At 37.5% G+C, this 21,744-nt stretch overlaps 1 protein-coding gene and 1 long non-coding RNA gene across 2 annotated transcripts in view; one reads left to right on the top strand and one right to left on the bottom strand.

Annotated features, from left to right (window-relative positions):
* LOC136365681 (uncharacterized) overlaps positions 1-4,197 on the bottom strand; it is a 101,693-nt gene extending 97,496 nt beyond the window's left edge. The window contains exon 1 of the long non-coding RNA XR_010744388.1: positions 3,615-4,197. This is a non-coding gene — a long non-coding RNA (uncharacterized lncRNA). The remainder of the gene's footprint in view (positions 1-3,614) is intronic.
* The window catches only part of SLC9A9 (solute carrier family 9 member A9), a 175,005-nt gene that overhangs the window by 112,743 nt on the left and 40,518 nt on the right, over positions 1-21,744 (top strand). The window contains exon 13 of the mRNA XM_066326367.1: positions 16,700-16,748. Coding sequence (XP_066182464.1) covers positions 16,700-16,748 — 49 coding nt within the window. The remainder of the gene's footprint in view (positions 1-16,699; positions 16,749-21,744) is intronic.

The following is a 21,744-nucleotide window of genomic DNA, read 5'->3' as shown; positions in this document are numbered from 1 at the left end:
ATCTTTGACCAAAGAAAATATTTCTTTGGAACACCCACGCTGAAAGGGTTAAGATGATAGCTGCTTTTGTAATGGTAGCTAGAGCACGATTAGCCTGGGAAATGCTATAAATCAAGAAGCACTATAAAAATTGGACAGTAAATGTATTGGATGTTATTATAAAAAAAAGAAATTGGATAATTTCCTTTCATTTCTATCTGAAAATGAGAAATCATCCAAGTAATGAATCTCAGTGATCTCCTGAAATGCCTGTCATTTATTTGCAAAGTACTTCTCTGCAAAGATAAGGTGTGCATTTGATCTCTCACAGTTATTCATCACAGCATTTTGCCGGAATGGCACTAAAGATTTATAAACATTTGTGCTTGATAACAAAATAAAATACTAAAATACAGAGGGCTTGGGCTTTCTGACTTCAGCTGTGAAGGCAGCCCAGGGCAGATGTTGAATAGGAGATTGTGGATTGCATCTGTGACTCATGCGTGACTTGGACACGACTCCAGCTATCAACTCTGTGCTCTTCATTGGCCAGAGGGGTCTAAGTTTGAGCACAGTCTCCTAACAGGGCAGACAGCTAAATCCCACCTCACACAGCTTGTATTTCTAGCTCCACATGGCTATTCAAAACAGAAAAAGAAAAATATAAAAGATACTCTTTTATTGCTAGAATATTTGGTACAGGAGAGAAGGAAAATTACACAACAATAAAAGATTTGTGTCTTTCAGTTTCCTAGCAAAAAAATTGTAAGGTGAACTCTCCACAGGCCAAAAATCCTGAATAGCTCCAGAAAACTATAAATAAATCTATAATTTGGAATATAATCTATCCAGCTGGATTTGTTTCAATTAAACTATTTCGTTTATCCTATTTTAAAATACTGTTGCTTTGATATGTCTGAGTATGCTAAAAAAAAGGTTTCTTCCAACTAATGCACTACTTTTTTTCTCCCATTAAAACTTTTCTCCTTGTCATACAAAAGATGATTGTTATGCAGCAGTCAGAACTTATGATGAAGTTCTCAAGTTACAAATAAAGAATCAAAGAAACCTATCTCAATCAAAATAATGCTAGGGAACATCTTAATTATTTCATACTCTGGAATAAGACTGATGTTTTATTGCTTTCTACCAAAATATCTAAAATTAATCTGGAGCTATAACTATTTTGTTAGAATTAAAGTGGTGCAAGCATAAACCCAGTTTATTCCAAGTATATGCCAAAACTGTGTCACTTGAAGATAAACAAAAGTCACAGAAAAATAGTTTAGCCCTTTAAAAGTTTGAGATAAATATGTGGCATCGAACTGGACTCTAGAAAAAATAAGGATCACATTTACTAACATATATCTTATATTTCTGCCCTGTAAGTATTGAACTGCTTAATTCTTTCTATTATTTGCTTCCTGCAAAATTAGTGCTTTCAAAACTCACCAAACTTTCATATTTTAAGAACTGTGTGATACTGTCAGCTGGACTAAAAAGTAGAAGGGGACGTAATTAATGGTTGTCACATATTTTAGTTTGCATAAATTCCAAATTGTGTACATTTATCCTTCTCCTGTTTTGCTTGACTAAGAACACTAGAATATTTTCACCAAGAAAATATGAAATTACTGTTTCATTAAGAAGGGATAAAAGTTTTCAGCATGACTTAAAATATCATTTCAGTATAAGAAAACCTCAAAATTTTTCAGACTTTCTCTTTTTTTTAAGCTTTCCTGTGGTTTTCCTTTCCATTATCAATTCCACCAAGCGCAAAAACATTTTATTCCATTTTTAAACTCTACATGAAGGAAAAAACTCCGAAACATACTTTGTGTCTTGCCACAATAATAAAGGTGCTAACTAGGAAAATTTGGGGTTTTACAGGCCCTAAGGGTCTTATGCAACATATGGACTATGACATAAATATTCTAATGAAACAATAGTGAACCAAAAAAAAATAAAACATTACTGGGTACATCTGGGTTTGCAGAGGAACTTTGTGACAGAAAAGAAGTGTGACTTCAACTTTCATGAAACTCGCAGTTCTCATGAAACTTTCCACGGGAAATCCTGAACTTCATGTTCTTTTTTAAAATGTAGAGTGGAAGGACAGGTCTGGCATCCTTGATAACAAGCCTATCAAATTGTTTCAGAATTAGTTGAATGTGAAAAGTTAATTAAAGCAGATATTAAGTAATTGAGGCTCTTTATGGCAGTCTGGGCTTTTAGCTTTTAATAAACAGATAATTACAGTGTAATAGAGACTTTTGTATAGTGAATTATCAGAAACAGCCCAACAGTGACTGGCTGGTCAGTATATCGATGAGCTTTAAATGAGAAAATTACCTCTTATCTCAGCAAGAAGTACTTGATTTCAATGCCCTTAAAATTATATTCTGCTTCCAAACTTTGTACTTCTTCAAATAGACACACAATTTTGTGATAGTGACAAATAACATATAAAGGAATCTTGAAAGCACACATAAAACTCTGGTTTTATAAGTCAAAAATATTTGCTCTGCAAATAGATATACAGAAAATATGTTTGTACAAAAGTTTATGTATAAGTGCTGTTTATGTAAAATACCCAAACAGGAACCCTACAAAACCACTCTTTGCTGATCTTATCAAACAAGCAGATAAGGTGTTGTAGAGGGTGACCTAGGAACTACCCAGTTGCCTTTGCTATTCACTTATTCCTGAGCACTAAGCAAGGTCAGAAATCACTGTGTGGGTTCAGGGAGCCTTCCTGCATCTTGATCTGAGTCTTTAATCAGTCCCTGAGCTTTTCTAATCTCCACCCCAAAGGATCCCTACAGATGCCATGGCAGCCTGTTTCCCATCCAGACACAGCAGTAGCAGCCCTGCTCTCCCTCTTGCCTTCATGGATTTGATGGTTTGCTTCCTCTGCCTCATTCAATTCCTTCCACCCTCCTGGAAGAATTCTAGCCCAGACCTCATCAGTTCTGTGTGTGGATGCACATGCATCATAAAGTGAGGAAAACAAAGAAGTTAGAAAATAATTTTAATTCACCAGAAAATGAGATAAAATTTTTGTGTAGACTGGTGACTAATGGGCTCACTAAGGAGATGTTAGCTTTTATCCAAGCAAGCATTTCTGTTCCATTTAAATGAGTTATCAACTAAAATACAGTCATCTTCTGCAGAGTAAAGTTCAGAATCCAGGTCTTCCAGTACCCTATTCAGTAGTCTACAGAGGACTGATTGCTTACATACTTTTTGATCTAGTAACTCTTACATATACATATACTTGAATTTGAATTCTATTTTCTAAACTTAATTCCAAAAGACATCTGCAGCCAATGCGCTTTCTTATTTATGCTTAACGCAATACTGAGAAAAGAGACATTGAATTCTCTGTCAGAGAATTTATTTGTATTGCCTTATGACTTCGAAATCTAAGTCATAATGCATGTATGCCACTTTCCTATTACTTACATTGAAAATCAAATTATAAATAAGCTCCCCAAGTTAGATGAAGCAAATGTCGATACAATTCATTACAAATATCTCAACTTGCATGTCCGAGGAAGGAGTAACGCTACATTTTAAAAAGTAAAGTTATTCAATCTTTTCTTTGTTTCACAAAAGAAAGGAAGAAAGATTGCCTTTCCAGATGTAGATGTGACAGATGCTTTAGTTGTGGGCTTGGCAGTGCTGGATTAATGGTTGAACTCGACAGTCTTAAAGGTCTTTTCCAACCGAAATGATTCTGTGACTCTATGGGGAGTTTTAGGCATTAAACTTGCCTTTCAGCCCTGAAGTTTACTGGCTTTGCTCAGTAAGGTAGGAACCTGAAGCCAATACCAAAGTATCACATATTTATGAACACACCGACAGAAATATCACATTGCCTGAAGTCACTGGCCACAGAGAAGTAGTTAGAGCCCCAGGGAAGCTGAGTGGCAGTGGAGAAATGGGGACAGATCCTCAGCTGGTGCAGCCTGTCATAATGACATTCATTTATTTTCTTGGCCTGTAGGCAGAAGTACACTATGCTTTCAGAATCCTTGATCAAGGCAATTTCTCACTCTACTTTCTCACTTTGTCTCTTCTTAATCTCTTGCAAGCTATTGCTTTCCTCGTCATCACAGCTAGAATTCAGATATTGGCACATAATTGTACACGCTGCAGTTTATTCTTATTTTTACAAGAAGGCAATGGGAATGGAGTCCTTCTCTTAACTCTGATGCAGCAAACACCTCCCAACACATGACAAAGCAACAGAAGAAGCTTAAATAAAACACTGAAACTTTATAGCACACTCCCTATCTCATCCTCCCAGCATTCCTTTTCCCCTGCACTCATTTTAAACTTCAACTGGGTGCTTCAGGATTATTCCTCAAATTGTATATGGCTATAGAGCAAAGAAAAAGTAGAATTTAAATTAAAAAAACCAAACACTAAAAACTTTGAAGAGCGTCTTCAAATGCACTTGTGAAAAGAGAGACTTGAATTAAAATGAAGGTGTTTTACCAGTGCTCCCCAATTCATAAGCACTGCTCAGCAAAGGGGTGATTAACCCTCCTGGGTGCTCAGGAAAAGCTTGCAAGGACTGGTGGAGGCAGTATAAAAAAAAATCTCAAAACAGCACATGTTTATGAGAGAGGCCCCAGCAAACAAGGCAAAAATGCCAATTTGGTTCATTACCAAAAGAAAATTAGGAATTTTTTTACTTGAAATCAACAGAATTAGCAGAATCAAGAGGTTTGCAGCCACAGTTGAATTGCTGACGCAAAAGGAAAAAGCCAACATCAATATCTGAAACCTTTGCTTTGCCAGAATAAGAATGCTCAAATGCAAAACAAATGCCTGATATTTCCTCAATTCTCCTGAATACAATGTAACACAATACAAATACATGTATACAAGTTGAATTTCATCTCTGTTAGGGCATCAGACCTGAGCTTCTGTGCCATTTACATTCCATTTAAGCTCTTATTCTCTCCAAATCAATGAATTTTTCTCAAGTCAAACATATTTAGAAATGTGAGTTAAAACAATTCAAGAAAAATGTGAGTAAAAACAATTAAAAATAACCCAAGCCTAGAATTTGTAGTGTACTTTCTGAACTCTACAAAGGCCCTTTGCACACTGTGAAATAAGGCCATTTCCTATAGTTCTTGATAAACACAGCCACTAACTCACAAGTTTCTATCTTCATTGGTGGTGGTGGTGTACAAGTAAAAATCATCCACAAACTGAAAAGGAAATAACCCCCCCTGAGCAACTCTGTCCCAAAGCCACATCTGCTGCTCCATGAGCCCTGGGCCACTGGCAGGTCTGACAGTTTGGGATGACATCTGGTCCAAATTTGCTAACTGCACCAGAAATTTTTTCTTTCTCTCTGAAACCTTTGCAGCTCAAGGGCTTGGAGGGTGTCTGTGAGCATGCACACATGCATATTTATGTCAGAAACAGCTTTGCAGTGCCTCACATTGCCAACAGTGTAAATTCATAGATCACAAATAAATCAGTATCTGGTTTAGGTACATTAAGGTTTTGTATGAATGGCCTAAATATTTTTAACAGTCACAAAAGATCTAAATGTGTTGCTTGAAACTGGTAAGGATGGCCAAGTTTCTCAAGGAAGGATTATATTGCAAAAAACAAATTCAAAACCAACAGAAATCTGCACTGTCTACACTAAATGGTGCAATTATCAGAACAACTGGTGATATAAAAACAACAGGGAACAGCATAAACACTAGATAAAGGGAAGCACACTTTTCTGGCACTTCTATAGTCACTCTATCAAAAAGACTATTATGCATTAATTGATATTTGCTTTATCAGTTTGGGGTTTCAAATGGTATAGTAAAAAAAAAAAAAATAAAATAAAAGTCTTTGAGTCAATATTTTATTGCCATGTTGCTGAGAAGCAAAGTGGTACAAAAGAAATGAAAGCTTAAGTTTTCCATTAAGCAGTGTCTTAGAACATTGCCTTCAGAAAAGACACTACTGTTCATCCTGCTGTATTTAAAGTGGCTTTAAATGGCTTTAATCTGCCATTTAAAAGAAAGAGTAATAATTACTGGCACTATGCCCATCAGACATTGAAAATTTAGGCAAAATTTGTTTAAGTGCTTAACATTTTCCTGGTTCTGAGCTCTTTTTCCTAGATGAGGAAACACAGAATGATCCTATCAGTGTTACTCAGATTATGCACTGCAGCATCTCTGCCTATGAGCAGAGTGACCTCAGCTCTACACACCCTTGTGCTGCATGGTGTTGAGAATTCAGAAATTACATTTGGATTTAATTTTTGATTTTAAAAAAGTAGTACAGCATATCTTATATGGTACACAGGAGAATATACATTCAACCTGCTTTCCACAACCTTGGGTCAATCAATCCATATATATGAGTCATTACTAGAATTCGCTGCTCTTCTGAGCATTTCAGACAGAACTTAGGTGAGCATATTTCAAAGCAGGAATTAAATATTATCTTAAACAATGCAGCTGATTTACCAACTTCTTGTGAAAAGAGTAGCCTAAATGGGCAAATGGGTGGCAGCTTTCATGGCACCAGATCCCAGCAGCAAAGGCAGAGGCGTTTACTCAGCATGTAATGGACACTAAGCTTGACCACTTGTACTCCTTCCCTTACAATGGCTTTGTGCACAATTGCTTCATATGATAAATTTCAAACAGCAGTGCAGGAGACGAAGTGTAGAATATATTTTTCCCCGTGCCGTGAGCCCAGGGAACTTAAGAGTTGGTCATCTCATTATTTAGACTAATGCCTCAGGAGGATTTAATGTTTTACTTTGGGTTAATCACATTAGCAATAATATAATGCATCTACCATGGCCTGGGCTTCTTTCCAGCACTGTGCTGTTTATGTTCAAGGAAAATAAAGGAACAGACACCTAAAGTGATTCAGAGAACATTTTATTGCTCTAAAAGCCATTGACATAATTCATTGGAGGGAACTGTTATTTCTGAGCCAGAAATTGACTAATCTCATCTATAGGATTTTGTCAAAATACATCTGCGTGCAGTTTCTTTCCCTCATACAGACCTTCTGTAAAACCAGTTCTCATTTTTCCTAGCTGACAAAGTTTATTAGTAGCCTAAGTAAGACACCAACAAAACAGCCTAATTCCTTTTTTTGTTTTGTTTTGTTTTGTTTTGAAAGCTCTAATCATCTCCATGGAGTTCATAAAACTATCCTAGTTAGGATATGTACTACGTGCAAAAAGGATACCTTTTGTAATGCAGTGGTGTTTCTTTCTTTTTGCATTACATGAAAATGTATTTTTAATAACGTTCTAGAGATTTTTTTTATTAATACATTTCCAATATTTTGTAGAGAGCATTTGATCTGTAGACTTCCTCACAGCTTGGGGAGAAACATGGTAATAATGAAACTCTTAAAGCACATGAAGGCTGATCAATATTGTGTTTTCTTTACTGCCTCTTATTGAAAAAATGATATACAGATGCATCTGTGTGTCTAAACCTCTCCATTTGCAATATCTTAAGTTAAAGCAAAAAAAGTACCTGCCATCACCAGCAGCTCCTTAAGACATGGAGCTGGGGTAAGGCCCAGCAGCTGTTGAAAATACAAGATCTTTGACTTAAAATAATGGAAATGGAAAATGTATCTGTGCCCCTTTTTTTTATTCCCCCAAAAGGGTAAAGATTTTGGATGGGAGGCATCATCATCGTGACAAACTTCCCACACTGTGCTGTGATTCAGTATCTCAAAAGCTCACCTTTGTTGGGATGAATTGGGTTGGCACTCAAAAGAAATAATGTCATTACTACCAAAAAAGGGACCCAAACCCATCCTTTGTTCAAAGTCAATGCTACATCAATAGTATAATAAGATATCTAGAGATTCTCTTATTCTCTGAGTCCCAGTTCTCATCTGAGATATAAAACTCTGATGAAAACTAAATTGCAAAATGACATCTTGCTGAGAAAGTGATAATTGCCCTGTATATATCTCAGCTAGTACCATGCACACTCCTCATATCTGAACTTCTCCTGCAGTTTTACAAAATTACTCAAGTCACATTATTTTTCATGTGTTATTATTTTTCAGTTTCTCTGATTGGAACACAGTGTTCCTGAGTTATGTGATCTTTGTAACCACATTTTTTTCTCCAGAGGTGTCTCCCTCTCAACTAAGTCTGAACAACTTTTTTCCAATCTAAACAAAGCAAAATTTTAATAATTTATAACATTTTTATATCAAATAATCTACTGTTAGCATGAGAGTTTCATTTGAGAAGCTTTCTGGTAGCAATTTTCCTGAATTTTAGATTTACTGAGGGTTTGGAGTTTGTTATTTTTCTGTAGCTATGATTAAAAATAAAAATTCAGGAGAATCAATCCTCTAAAGCTTTCCCATCCTTTGCCCATAAATTTATGTCTGATTGCCTACAAATAATCACCTCCCTGCTCAGTAAGTGCAGTGTCACTGTGAGGGGAGTGCCTATTAACTGACTGTGGCTGTGCCTCCTTATAACCCTGTTCTGAATTCCTGCCCTCCCTGCACTTCAGGAAGGGAGATTATAGACAGAATCTGAATGCTTGAAAAGCAGGTAGTAAAAAAAAAAAGCTTATCTTGTCCTACAGATCTCAGGTTTTACATAAATGAGCTGCATGAAACAATCCCTTTCAGTGAGTAAATGACAATGAATGCCAGTGTCCAGTTAATGTTAATGAAACCCAGGCTGATGGGTGATGCCAGTACAATCATAAATGGAAAATTAAAATGACCACCAGGTCCCAGTATAACTCAGAAATGGAAAAAAACCTCAGAAATGGAGAAGATGGAAAAAATATCAGGGGAACTGTCTTTGGAAAGACGCAGTGCTGGTGTAACTCTCCTCCCTGTGAAGTCAGTGACAGCAAGTGACATTGCTTGACTTGGAGCTGTGAGACCTGTGAGAGCCCTGGGGAAACCTCCCCTCACACACTGCACCTCAGAGCCTGCTCAAAAACCAGTGGAGGCAGTTTAGGGTAAAAATGGATTTTAAAAAACTGCTCTTTTGGTGCAGGGAGAGTGGAATGACTCATATACACACACATGACACACAGACCAGTCCTTACTGAGGAGGGGAGAACAGAACAGAGATTTGTCAGAGGGATCTGAACGTTGCCACGCTCCTAGAAAAACAATTGCATCTGAGATACATTTTCCAAATAAGTATATAAAAAAAGAGGGGAAATAGTGGTGTTTTCCACATACTTTAGAACAGAAAGTTTATTAATCTAAATATGGAGTCCTAAAAATATCATTTTATGACAGATTTTTCTTCTCCCTAAGGCAGAACTAGAAAAATAAAACACAAGTGAGTTGTTACTCACCAAACTCAAGCTATAAACACCAAAGTAGAAGGTGATAGCTGGATCACCTACCACAGTGCAAGGAAAGGTACAGGAACAACATATGATATAAGCATATATAAATAGGAAAACCAAATCAAAAGGCAGGGAGGGGTGGAGAGAAAGGCAAGGGGAAGTAAAAGAAGCTAAAAAGTGTTGATCAGCTGATGTCCCAAGAGGGTGCTTAACATTGCTGCCAAGGGTCCAGGGGTTTTACTAGCTGTCTGTGAACCACATACTGAATATATTTAATTGTGAAATCCAAGAAAACAGTTCTAGAGAAAGCAGAGAATTCACATTTCCCATGCATTGACTTTGTCAGAGGCAGGAAACAACTGTGAGTTTGGATCCCTAAAGACACATGTACATATAGACACAAGGATGTAAAACTTTTGTGAAGCCCTGCATTTTTCAGCATCACACTTTAAAGCAAGAACCCCCTGCAGCCACTGCCCGAAGATGAAGAAGTGCTGAGCTGAGCTGCAGCCCTGTGCTGTGACTTAAACCTCCTCAGCTCGCTGTGAGTACCATGGTACTGGGGCAGAGTGGGTCTGGCACAGTCAGTAGCTGCCATTTTTCCAATTTGACATGGAATTGGCTGTAATTTATGTAATTACTGTGTCTGTGGACATAAATATAGAACTTGCACTTCCCATCCAGCCAGATTTGGTGATCTTTGATGTAACAAGCCTGAGATTCATAATAAACAATAACACCTTTTATTCTGTCATAGAATCTACTACATTAATCTTGGCTTTAACATGAAAACTCATCCCAGTTCTGACATTGTCACCAGGAATTTATTTTATTTTGGATGCTGCCAACTTTCCTGCTGATTTTGTTCCAATTCTATTCATGTACATTGATACTACTACAAATGATGATTTCTAAAAATTCTACAGAAGTTAAATCATGTTAATTTGACTCAACTTAGGTTCATATTTTTCAGCAAGAGACCTGATTCCTCTACAGGTATATTCACACAGCACAATAACATTGATAATCTACTCTGCGTGCCAGAAGCATTGTAGGGATGTAAATCACTGCTGCTCAGGATGCTGCACTGCTCCATGACTGCAGGACATCTGACATTGCATTCTGCCATGCAGGTGTGCCTCAGGACTCCAAAGGGGCCATGCTGTTTTAATGCCCCTGCCCCATTATTAGGATAAAATACGATTATCTGAATGGAGAATCAGATTCTAGCTATCTACAGATCTGGTTCATCATTCTGGCTGCTCTATAAGTTCATAATATAAATGCAAGCCATCGTCAGTATTTAAACTTTAGCATTTTCTTCACACAGCTGCACAACTACAGAAAAGTGGTAAAATTTTATGCAGTGACATTACCCTCAATTTTACAATCTTTTTGATACTTAAGGTCATGTCTAGAAACTATAACTTATGAATCTCTTATAGAGCACTACAGTTCTTTCTTCAGCCTTATCTTCTATTTGCATTTACCCATTATCTTCATGCATTTCACCTCACCTTTATTTGGACACCATTTATACAGGTGTATTAATTTAACTGTCAATTCTGCAACCAAGTAGACTTTGACCACAGAACAAATGCTTAGCATTTAAAAAAAATTATCTTACCAGTTATTAAATTCCAAGTTCAAAAGTCAAACTATGTCACTTTTACCTCTTGCATGATTCGACAAGCTCAAAATTATACTTTTTGTCCCATTTCAGCATGCTGCATACAGAAAGCATCAGCTCCATGACAAACAGCTGTCATAACCATTTAGGAAGCATAATTTACCTGATAATTTCTTTTAATCCTCCTCAGCATGAAATTAAACTGATTTGTTCTTTCTACTGTGAGATGTAAGTGATTACTCTTGCCTTAAACTTAAACCGAAGTGTTTTCATTTATTAACAAAATCAGCTTGAGCTGATCTTTGAAGATCTATACTCATGCCATAATTCCCCATGGGTTTATGTCAATGAAACACTGTGCTATAAAAAAGCAGATGTTTTTGACAGCATCAGTCCACAGAAAAAGCAGCATGCAGCAGCAATAGAGCAATCTAGAAGCAAAAGCAGATTTTAGGTATCAATTTGTTAGGAATACACATCACACTTACTGCCACATGGACAAGAATAATGTCCTGAGAAATCATTATTTATCCTGAAGGTTTTTTAATTTAAATTACAATGATTTATTAGAGATCATGAAACAATCTTTTTTAGGATTTTGCTCATGTTTCTAGTCTTTACAGTTAATAATTCTGTACTGAATGCAATATGCTGATGATGGATAGCTACAAGCTTGAGATTTATTCATGCAAAAATATTCAAGACTCCTGTTGCAAATGCTGTTTAATGGCCATCTTTGAAAATTGGGTTCTAAATCACTGATTCAAAAACCTCTTCCTGGGATGTGCAGCTTTTGAGATGTAAGCTGAGGCTTAAAGACAGTTTTAGTTACAGTGAGACAGCCAGTGGAAGGCTGAGGCGATTGCACTGACAAGGTGAGTTCTTCCAGTGAAACCTTTGACAAGCAAAGAAGCCAATACTGTTATTAGATAACTTACAGCAGCACTCTTAGAGCTCTAAACAAAATCACAGCTGTGCTAGAATCTGTACAAACATAATAAAGGATGTGTACTTACAAGCTAAATACACAAAATAGACAAGCAATGAGGTGAATGAATCCCCATTTCATGATATGAGGCCAGAAATGGATAGAGATGCCTGACTTTTCACCTCTTGCACTGCCTTTGTTTCCCCACTGATGTAGAAAAGGACGTAGAGGACAGTTGGCTAATCCTGACCTTATAGGACAGCTCAGTGATGTCCTGTTCCATCAGGTACACATTTACCATCCTATACTTAGATCAGAGGAAGATTGTTACTCTCATTAGGGGATATTTCTCTTTCCCAAGCTTGATCTTTTATTTATTAAATCATTAACTGCATTAAATAATACAGATAAAACCAATTTTTCTAGGGGCTTCAACTCGATAGAATCAATTACACGGTCTCAAAACAAGTTTTTAAATAAAAGCAGTCCTGGCTGCCTCAGCTGGAACACAATTAACCGACGTGAGTTGTGGTAGTTGCATACCAGACTAGGTAGGGCTGCAAGCAAGATTTAACCTGCATGAACCAGGCTCTGCTGTGCCACTCCAGAAAGCCTATACAGGCCCAGAAAGATAATTTTGGTAACTAGAATTCAGATTTCAGAGGAATGTCTCTATTTGCAGATTCCCCAGCACTTAAAGTGAGGGAGGGCTGAGACTCACACTTGTAAGTATAGACACCAACATTCTGCTCTGTGTGCCTCGATCCTCATGAAGATGTGCCTCTATATGGGGATTTTTGTGATTTCACTGTTGAATCAGAGATTTGATCACACACTGTTGATTTTGTGGTGATGTGAGGGAATCAAAAGTTTACAATGCCTGAATAGTGATTTACTACTCAGTATTCCTAGGGATTGGGTGTGTATTTCTTGCTGCTGGTTCCCCTGACAATTTGGGATTTATCTTTTGATCCATTTTCATTTCAAACCATATAATAAAAGATGTTATCAACTGCTTTGTATTCAGTGACAAATTCCTTCCTTTATTACCAAAAGCATTCTGACTCTTGCTTAAAAACTGATGCACTTGATAGCACACAGGGATTTAAACCCCATCCACTGCAAGGGGTACTTGTGCAGATTAATGCACAGTTCCCAGCAATTCTTAGGCCTAATTGCTAGAGGCTGGCTGAAGCCAAAACTTCCCTTCCAGATTTTGAGCATAGCAACTCGAAGCATTCTCTGAATCCAGGTTTTGATCCAGTCCTTATTTAAAAACAAAAAATCACCACAGCACATGCCCTACCACACCCCAACCCCCACCAAAAAAGCCCAAAAGGACAGTACAGAGAAGCTGTCAGGGTTTTGATTGCCTTCCTAGCTAGAGCATTTGGACCTGAGATATTACTAAAGCCTATCTAAATATATAAAGAAAACTTCATTGCAGTGTAGAACTGATTAAGAAATCTTTGTATTTGTCTTCATGGAAGAGCAATCATCCTAATGTTTAATGTATAGAACCAAAAGATGCAAAAATAGGCAGAAATAGAAGCATACAATATCTCGAAGACAAAGAATGAACAGAGAGCATCCAGGGAAAGTGGAACAGAAAGACAGAAGAGAGGCCTCAGGAAGTAAAAGAACAGGAGAATAGAGACAAAAGTTGACAGCAAGAAAAGAGAAAAAATACTGAGAAAATATTTTTTCTGAGCATCCATTAGATCTTCTCACAGGGATGGAAACCTGAGAATGTTAAAAGGGGAAAGATGTTTGTACAAATACAATCAGGATATTTCTTAGGGGCAGTTATAGTAATACATACATATTCTAAGCTTGCAAATTCTACTGGCAATAACATTAGATCTAGCAGGTTTTTGAAGATGTCAAGGTTGTAAACTTGAAGTGCATATCTATGATTAATTTCAGTTATCTTGACGGTCTCATATAATTCGGCATAGTTTGTTTTTTCAATATTTAATATTTAGAAATAACATTCTACTTCATGTCAAATATATCAGAGTTAATTCTAGAAGACCATGATTTTCAATGCTAAGGGCCTGATATTAGGCTCCCAAGACTATGGTTGGATATGAAAAAAATAGCCACAATTTCAGAACTGACTGGACTGAGTTTGCTTAGTTCATACTTCTTAATATTACAGAAATGTATTGCTATTTTAATTCCTTAAAGAAATCTCACATAAAATGCAAAGAATAATTTGGTTCTTTTCCCACAGGACTTTAAATTACTTGGTAATACTGTGGTATCCAGGCTAATTCCCAGTAGTGAGATACTATTCCATGAGAAAAACAGCAATTACATCTGGCCATGTATTTTAAATGAGGGCAAAGAATAGACCAAAAAAGTGTCAGCTCAGGCTCTGTGAATTCATGTGGCATAAAGCCTTCTTTTCTTTTTCATATGTGAAAAATCTAAGTTTGATTTCCTTATTTATTGTTGCTTTTCTCTGGCTTTAAATGTAATACTCCTGCTGGGATGTCATGTGAGGATCTTCATTTGTGCCATATTATAATTATCTGTTGTCTGCAAAATAAACAAAGCAAAGTTTCTATCTGTCTCTGTAGCTGTAAGGAAGAGAAAATATGGATGCAGAGAAGCTTCAGCGCATCACAAATTCTGCGGAACTCAGGAAAAAAAAATTGGATTTACAATACCAGTTAATTCCTGTTGTCAGTGGAATTAGCTATTAGTTATATCCCTGCTACTGAATCAATATCACAGCCAGAAACTCTGGACCGATCTTCCCCCTTTTCCCATTTGCTATTACAGCCCTTTGAGTCCTGGTGACACATTTCTGTTGTCTCAGCTCAGTCTCTAATAAGACATCACAGCTCCAACACACAGAGTCAGACGGCAGTGGTGGTTTCTCAGCTCCAGTAAGGTGAGAACTGCATGAAGGCTAAATTGCTTCTGTCCCAAGACTGACCTTTTCCGAGGTCAAGTGAAGCTCATTAAGAAGAGTGTTGGGAAGCCTGTGCCTCTCAGCTGCACCTATCACATGTCAACACATTGAATTGTTTTATTTCCAGAACTCTGCAGTCCTCCAGCTGATGTACTTCTGCTGTGTTTGGCTTGGCCAGGTGCTGATGCTGGTGAACACATCTAATGAACCAGCACAGTCTAGTAAACAGTGCCTGGGAATGTGTTCAGAAAACAGATTCTCTTTCTGATTCTGACCTGGGTTATGAGTTTGGGACCATAGCACTTGCATTTGTGCTACTGCTTCAGCCTTCACTGCAGCCACTGTCCTTACCCTGCACCCTCTGCAGGGCAGGGCTGTCTCCCACTGCTCTGTTTTACAGGGCTGAGCACAGATAAGGGCCTGCACGCTTCTGTTGTGCACATGGCAATGGTAAACCCACTGTCAGATGGTTAAACCTCTGGGTAATGATTCTTTCTTTTTCATATGTAAATGTTTCCCTTTTAATGAAATGGAAATACCTTACTTGCTTTATTCCAAACTAATGAATAGGGTTGGTGTCATCAGAAGCTTTTCCTTGCAGTTTAAGGGCCAAGAGGACAAAACAAAGAAAAGAAAAGAAAGAGAATCTGCTACTGATTCTGTCTCTTTGTTGAGTCACCACCAGGATGATTATTTTTAATAAAAAGATAGAAATATTTATGCCTGAAGGACTCAGGTTTGTTGAAGCTCTAGAGCTATGATAGAAAAAATGTCTTTAATCTTTTTGTCCATTCAGTATTTACATATAAAAAGCATCTTCTTTGCATATAGTTCCTGTCATTGTCTCCAATTCAATAAGAGTGCATGCATAACATTTACAGGAAAGAGTGTTGAGGTATGTAATTGTTAACACTAAATATTATTTTAAAATAGAATGTGATGTGTTATTACCAATACCAAAACTATACTCAAGAATGAGCACTATCAGAAAACCAGTAAAGTGGCCTTAAATTAATATCTAGTGAAAGACTACATTTTCTCTGCACCAGTAAATTCTGGTTTAGCTTAGTGGACCTGCTGGTATGTGGGAGCTTGCAAGGTACATGGGGGTTGTTGGTCACCTTAGCTGTGGGCTTCAGATTTGGGTATAATAATAATAATAATAAGGTGCATTATTTATCATCCCACACTGCTTTCCATACTTTCTTGTGGCTTTCATCAGCACAAGCCTCTGTTGTTCAACTTAAAACATTTTTCAGTTGCATTTCTCCTCAACTCTGAGTATCAGCCATAATCAAAAGATGTCAGTTCTTCCACCACACCCCTTTAAACAGCCATTTTTATTTTTTTCCCATCCATATGGGATGGGAAAATGCCACCCAGGTTATCATCATCTTACACATCACTCACTGCAGTCTCCTCTCCTGTCTGGTTGCTTCCCTGTACATGGTGTGCCAAGTAAAGCCTTTTCCAAGTGCTTCAAGAGATCCATAATGCAGCACAGTCAAGAAACACTGGAGTTCTGCAATCCCATCCTCCACTACCAACTGCAGCACCTCAGCATTGTTCTTCTGCCAGCAATTAAGAATTTCCTAGCATAGATTAAGAATTTCCTAGCTTGATTGTCTCTTCTCAGAGATGGATCAGAGCCAGGATAAAGCTCAAGTCTCAGGAGTGAGGGGTGGCAATTACAAGGAACCTTAAGTTTTCTAAAAACTTCAGAACTTCCTTAATTTAAAAAGTGATCCTAATGTTTTCCCAGCTCTTCTCCTCTTTTCTCACCTAGTAGGAAATGACACAAGAAACATTTTCACACTCAAAGCTGTCTAATACACATCAGATCATTACCATATGTCCTCAGGTTTGGTTTTTTGGTTTTGTTTTTTTTACAGAGTTGGCGTAGACCCAGATGAAGATCTGAAAGCTAAAGCTGCAAGCCAGGTATGTCAGGCTTTTGGACATAAGTGCTGAATTTAAAAGTGTTCAGGGTTTGGCAGATCATGGCTGCATCTGTGGCAATGAGACATCTCAGAATAATGTTTAATCCCCCAGAATTAAAAAGGAGAATGTGTAATGTTCAATTCTAATTGGTCAGGCATATGAAAATATTTTTCAGTTATTTTTCACATGGAAGCCAAAGTACATTGTGAACTTGAAACCTCTAAAGGGGGCTCCTGAACAAGCTGCAGCTGTTCAGGAAAAATCTGTGCCCTTCCATTTTTTTGTCATGTATGTATGGTGCAGTTTCCAATGCAGCCCTGCCTGCAGCAGCAGGAGAAATCTGCAGAGCCAATGCACAGAGAGTTGACCTGTGGCTCAGCACAGTGAGTGGGACAGCAGTGGGACTGCAGAGCAGCCACAGCACAGCTGACAAGGAGCCAGAGCAAAAACCCAACAAGTGCCAAATGCTGGTGATAACCATCCCACACACCTTTCAGACAACACAACTGGAACTGAAATTCAAATCATCCAACAATAACATAAATTTAGAAAATAAGCTGAGGAAGATGTAAGATGTTTTATTAATTTGAAAATATATTCGAGATATCATTAGGCAAAACTAATGCATCTTATGTACTAAGTATTCCTAATGTTTATACATTTGCATGAAGGCACATAAGGTAAATCTCAGTTTTTCCTTGCAACAAGTAGAAATAAGGCACCTAATTATCATAATATTTCTTTTAAAAGAAGGAAAACCAATATTAGTCACACTGATCACATCCTTCATTTTATAACCCAGTCAGTATTCATAAAGGTTTAGCATAACCCTTCATTGCACCATGGCAAGGCACTGTTTTATTCTGAGTCTGAGGGGACTCATGCTAAATTCACTTTCCTAAGCATCTTGGTAGGAATTCCTGCAATGCCTCTGTCCAAATTCTGAACAAGTGCAGGACACTGAACCACAGTCTATTCTTGATTGGAGTATAGAGACAGAGAATTGCAGAAATTTTCTGCTTTTCAACACTCAAGAATTTTCAAAGATCAGGGAATGCAGAATGCAGCATAAAATTGACTGAATGCATATTTTGCAAAAAACTGATTTCTTCAGAGGCTGCTAGGCATCTAATTTTCTCATTCTTTTAATGAAAATGAAAATAATAATGTTTATTTACAACAGTAACACATCCAGTGTCCTAACTGTGCTCTGTGAATTAACACCTATCTCTCCTGACAAAACTAAGCAATATAACACAGAAGGTGTAAATAAATATAACACTTTTCATGCCTTATCATGTCCAGTTCAGTATTGCTTATAGTAGTATATTATACCTTGGAAAATAGTTTTGGTGTTCTGATTATTCTTCCCCCCTCCCATGGTATTTTATTTCCATTCTTCTGACTTTTTTTTAATTTGACATCTCAATCTTCTGGTAATTCAGGCCTTTGCTGCATTCTCTGTAGTGCTCTCTGTTTTAACTCAGTGCCTCTCATATTCAAGTCAGGTTGTTTCTTCTAATTTTCTCTTTCATCTCCTATCTCTCTCTCATTCCTCCTCTTCCCCTGTGTTTCTCTTTTCTTTCCCTTTATTTCCAAAATGATGTTTGTATTTAGTTTACTTTTCATTACTTCTTATTCTCTCCCTGTGTTCCTGTGTTTTCCCAGTGAAAGCAGTTGATTTTCCTGCACATCTATCCCTGCACAAATAATGTGTCAGGTGCCAGTACCTCCCACTGCCAGTTAAAGCTCTTGCCCAGATGAACCTTAAACCACCTGCCCACTCTCAGTGCTGTTAATTGAAGCTTCGGGGGAGAGTGCACCAGAAATAAGAATGAAATCTCTTCAAGAATAAGATGCTTAAAAGAGAGCAAAAATTAATGGAAAAGAAACCTCTAGGCTCCTCCCTGCTCGGTCAGAGGACTCAGCCAGAATGGGAAAGCTGCAAGGTCTGCTACTGAGATTTGCATTTAGCTCCTCTGTGACCACTCTAACTACCAGGACACAGGAACCTTGCTGTGGGAACCTCTCAATCCATTCTGTAACCATGCCTAGATTTCTTTTTAGGGGCAGAATAAGCCTTAAAGGCCTTCCACCTCATAGGCACTATGTCAGATGCAATACAAGCTACATGACTGCAAAATCCTTTTCCTTTCTTACTTCTTCATCTTTATCACCCTTCTTTCCTTCCTTTGCCTCCCAAAAATTCAATTTTCTGTGAAAAGATTTGAATTATTCAATAATTCTATGTACACAGTTATTTCTAAACTTCTGATTATGTTCTATTTTTGACTACTTGAACCAATAATTTTGGCAGTCAGCTGGCAGCAAATTCCAGTTCAAATTGTAAGACCTGGAACCCAGAGCCCCTTCCCTAGAAAAGATGTAGAGCCTTTTCATGTATAATTAACATCTGCACTTCACCATACCATGATCCATCAAAAGCATATCAGTTTCAATTCTGTCTTGCCACCCTTAAATTTATCATTAAATCATTATCACTGCATAAGCATAAACAAAAGAAAGTATCTTCAAATTCACACCCATTTACTTATTGATGGACTGTCATAACTTAGTTCTGCAAGAAATTACATAATACATGCTAAAACTATATATATCATTGTATAGAAAATAGTATGTAAAAACAAACCACTTTGCTGCCCATCATGTACATTCAGTGCATAAACACCAAAAGCTAACTCTGAAAAGCACAATGCAGGATACAATCACTAAAGAGAGTTACAAAAGGCAAAAGCTTTATGGCAGTGAGCTAGTTAACTAAATTCCCATTAAAAAAGACAGTCAATAGCATGTTTCATTCAGATGGCTTATGTAGCTCAAATTCTGCTATGTTAACTTCAGTTGAGAGAAGGTAAGAATGTATTTTCTATAAGCACTTCAGAAAAAAATTTGTAGATATGCTGTTGATCTCAGGAAAAAACTAAATAGCCTGTGAAACACTTATCAATATCATCTCTGTCAAACTAATCTGCATAGTTTAACCTTCCCTACATCTTTTTAAGTATAATAAGGAATTTAGTTACACTGTTCTGATAATTTTCATCTTCCAGCTGGTTGGTGAATTTATTGCAAGGACTAATGAGAGTAATCTCCAGATGGGCAATTCCCATATGGAAGAAGAGATGTGAGAAACTTTGGCATTTTCCCTTCCCAGAGAGAAAATTGTCGGAAGACACAGAGCACTGTCTCCCCTACTTTTACCTCTCTGAACTGTAGGGAAAATGAAAAGTTACTTTTTAAAATCATAGGATCCAAAATAGAATCCAATGATCTGCAAGAGCCCTGAAACCTTCACACCAAAATCTCCCATCTTCCCTTGTACTGTTTCTGCAGGAGCTGAACTCCAGATAACCACCCAGATTCCCACTACTGCAAAAGCTGATAACACAACACAGATTTCATAGACAAAAAGAGGAAGGTGCAACACATGTCAAGCTAGAAATAAAAGAAGGTCCAGGTCAGGACCAGAAAATGCTTGGGGGATTATACTCTTGTGTAGACTTCTTTGTCCACTGCTTTCACACAGGAACAATTCATGTTCCTGAATGACGAAACCTTTTCTGTAAGAGGAAGCGAGAGGTACAATGAGTTTGGAAGGAGGAATAAACCAACAACAACATTACCATTCAAAAAAAAGGACACAGGCCATTTACAGAGCTCACTGTTCTTTTAACAAGCTGTCCTCTGCACCACACACAAGCAGCGCACTCCACAATATGTTTATTTCCATGCCTGTCCTCCTCTTCCTCATCTCTACCCCTGTGCACTGAAGTCCTTCCCTCTCCTTTATTCAGTGCTCTTGTTCTGACCTAACACAGGTTTTACCTACAATCACACTTCCCGCTTAAATGTTTCAACCCTTCTCCCAGTCTTTATCTTGCCAAAGTGCACTATTAGATGTTTAGAGCCTGGAAGAGTGTTCTGCTGCTCGCTAAGGGATTAGTTCTTTCTTCGTCCCACCCCATAGCTTCCCCTGTCCCTGGGAAGAGTTGCTAAAATACTCAAGTCTATTAACAAGGGAACAGATACCAAGAATAACATTTTTTCTGTTTGGTGCATTTGTAGTGTGACCACATTAGCAAAATCATAACAGCTACAGCACGGATTCTGTCTAATCTCATTCAAAACTCATGACATGAGTGTCCCCATGGTTGCAAAGCTCCCATGAACAGTGTTGCCTTTGAACTAGACCTTACACTTTTGAGGGTCAGACCACTGACATTATCCTCAGTCAATTTACGTCTATCTTAGTCTATAATAATGTATTATATTTCAATATATTATTAGATTAAAACATGAAAATTAAAAAATGCATTGGTTTAAAACTGCATAAGGAAAAATATTCTCATTTAAACTAACCTAACTTGCCACAAAACAAAAACAAGATAATAGTTGAACATCCTTAGAGAACTGGCCATCCCATTCCTAATTTCATCCTGCTAGTAGTTCTTCCACTAGTACTGGTGTGAGACCTAGAGTATGACCAAACTGGCTGTCTTTGTACAGATAACTGTTCCTAATTTATTATTCCAAATTATGACCCTGAGCAAAAGCATAATCCACCTTTCTACCCGTGCAGCATGTCACAGAACTAGCTTGCAGAATGGAAAGGGTATTTTGAGACTTGTCAAAATACCCTTTTGTATTCAAAAATTCAAATTTTGTTCCCCTCCCCTTGGAAAGAAGTATAGAAAGGACTTTCCTAGTTATTAGAATATCTCAACCCCTTTGGGAAAGGCATTTTGTTAGACATACACAAAGAGCCTCTGATCTCGTAGGAGTAAACTGAAGTAATTCCACAACAGCAATTAAATCAAAATATTATTTTATTGACCTCAGAGTATAGCACTTCTCAACTGCTTAAAAAAATTGGAATAATTCATAAAAGTAAATGCTGCATTCTTCCAACGAGTGCAGCAATGAGAAATGCGCTGCATGAGCCAATTTTCTCCTGAACTGATTCACGGGGATGACA

The sequence above is a fragment of the Sylvia atricapilla genome, chromosome 10 (genome assembly GCF_009819655.1).
Source record: "Sylvia atricapilla isolate bSylAtr1 chromosome 10, bSylAtr1.pri, whole genome shotgun sequence".
In the NCBI taxonomy this organism is placed as follows: Eukaryota; Metazoa; Chordata; class Aves; order Passeriformes; family Sylviidae; genus Sylvia; species Sylvia atricapilla.
Note: the sequence above shows the minus strand (reverse complement) of the source record. Positions and strands in the feature narration are given on the sequence as shown.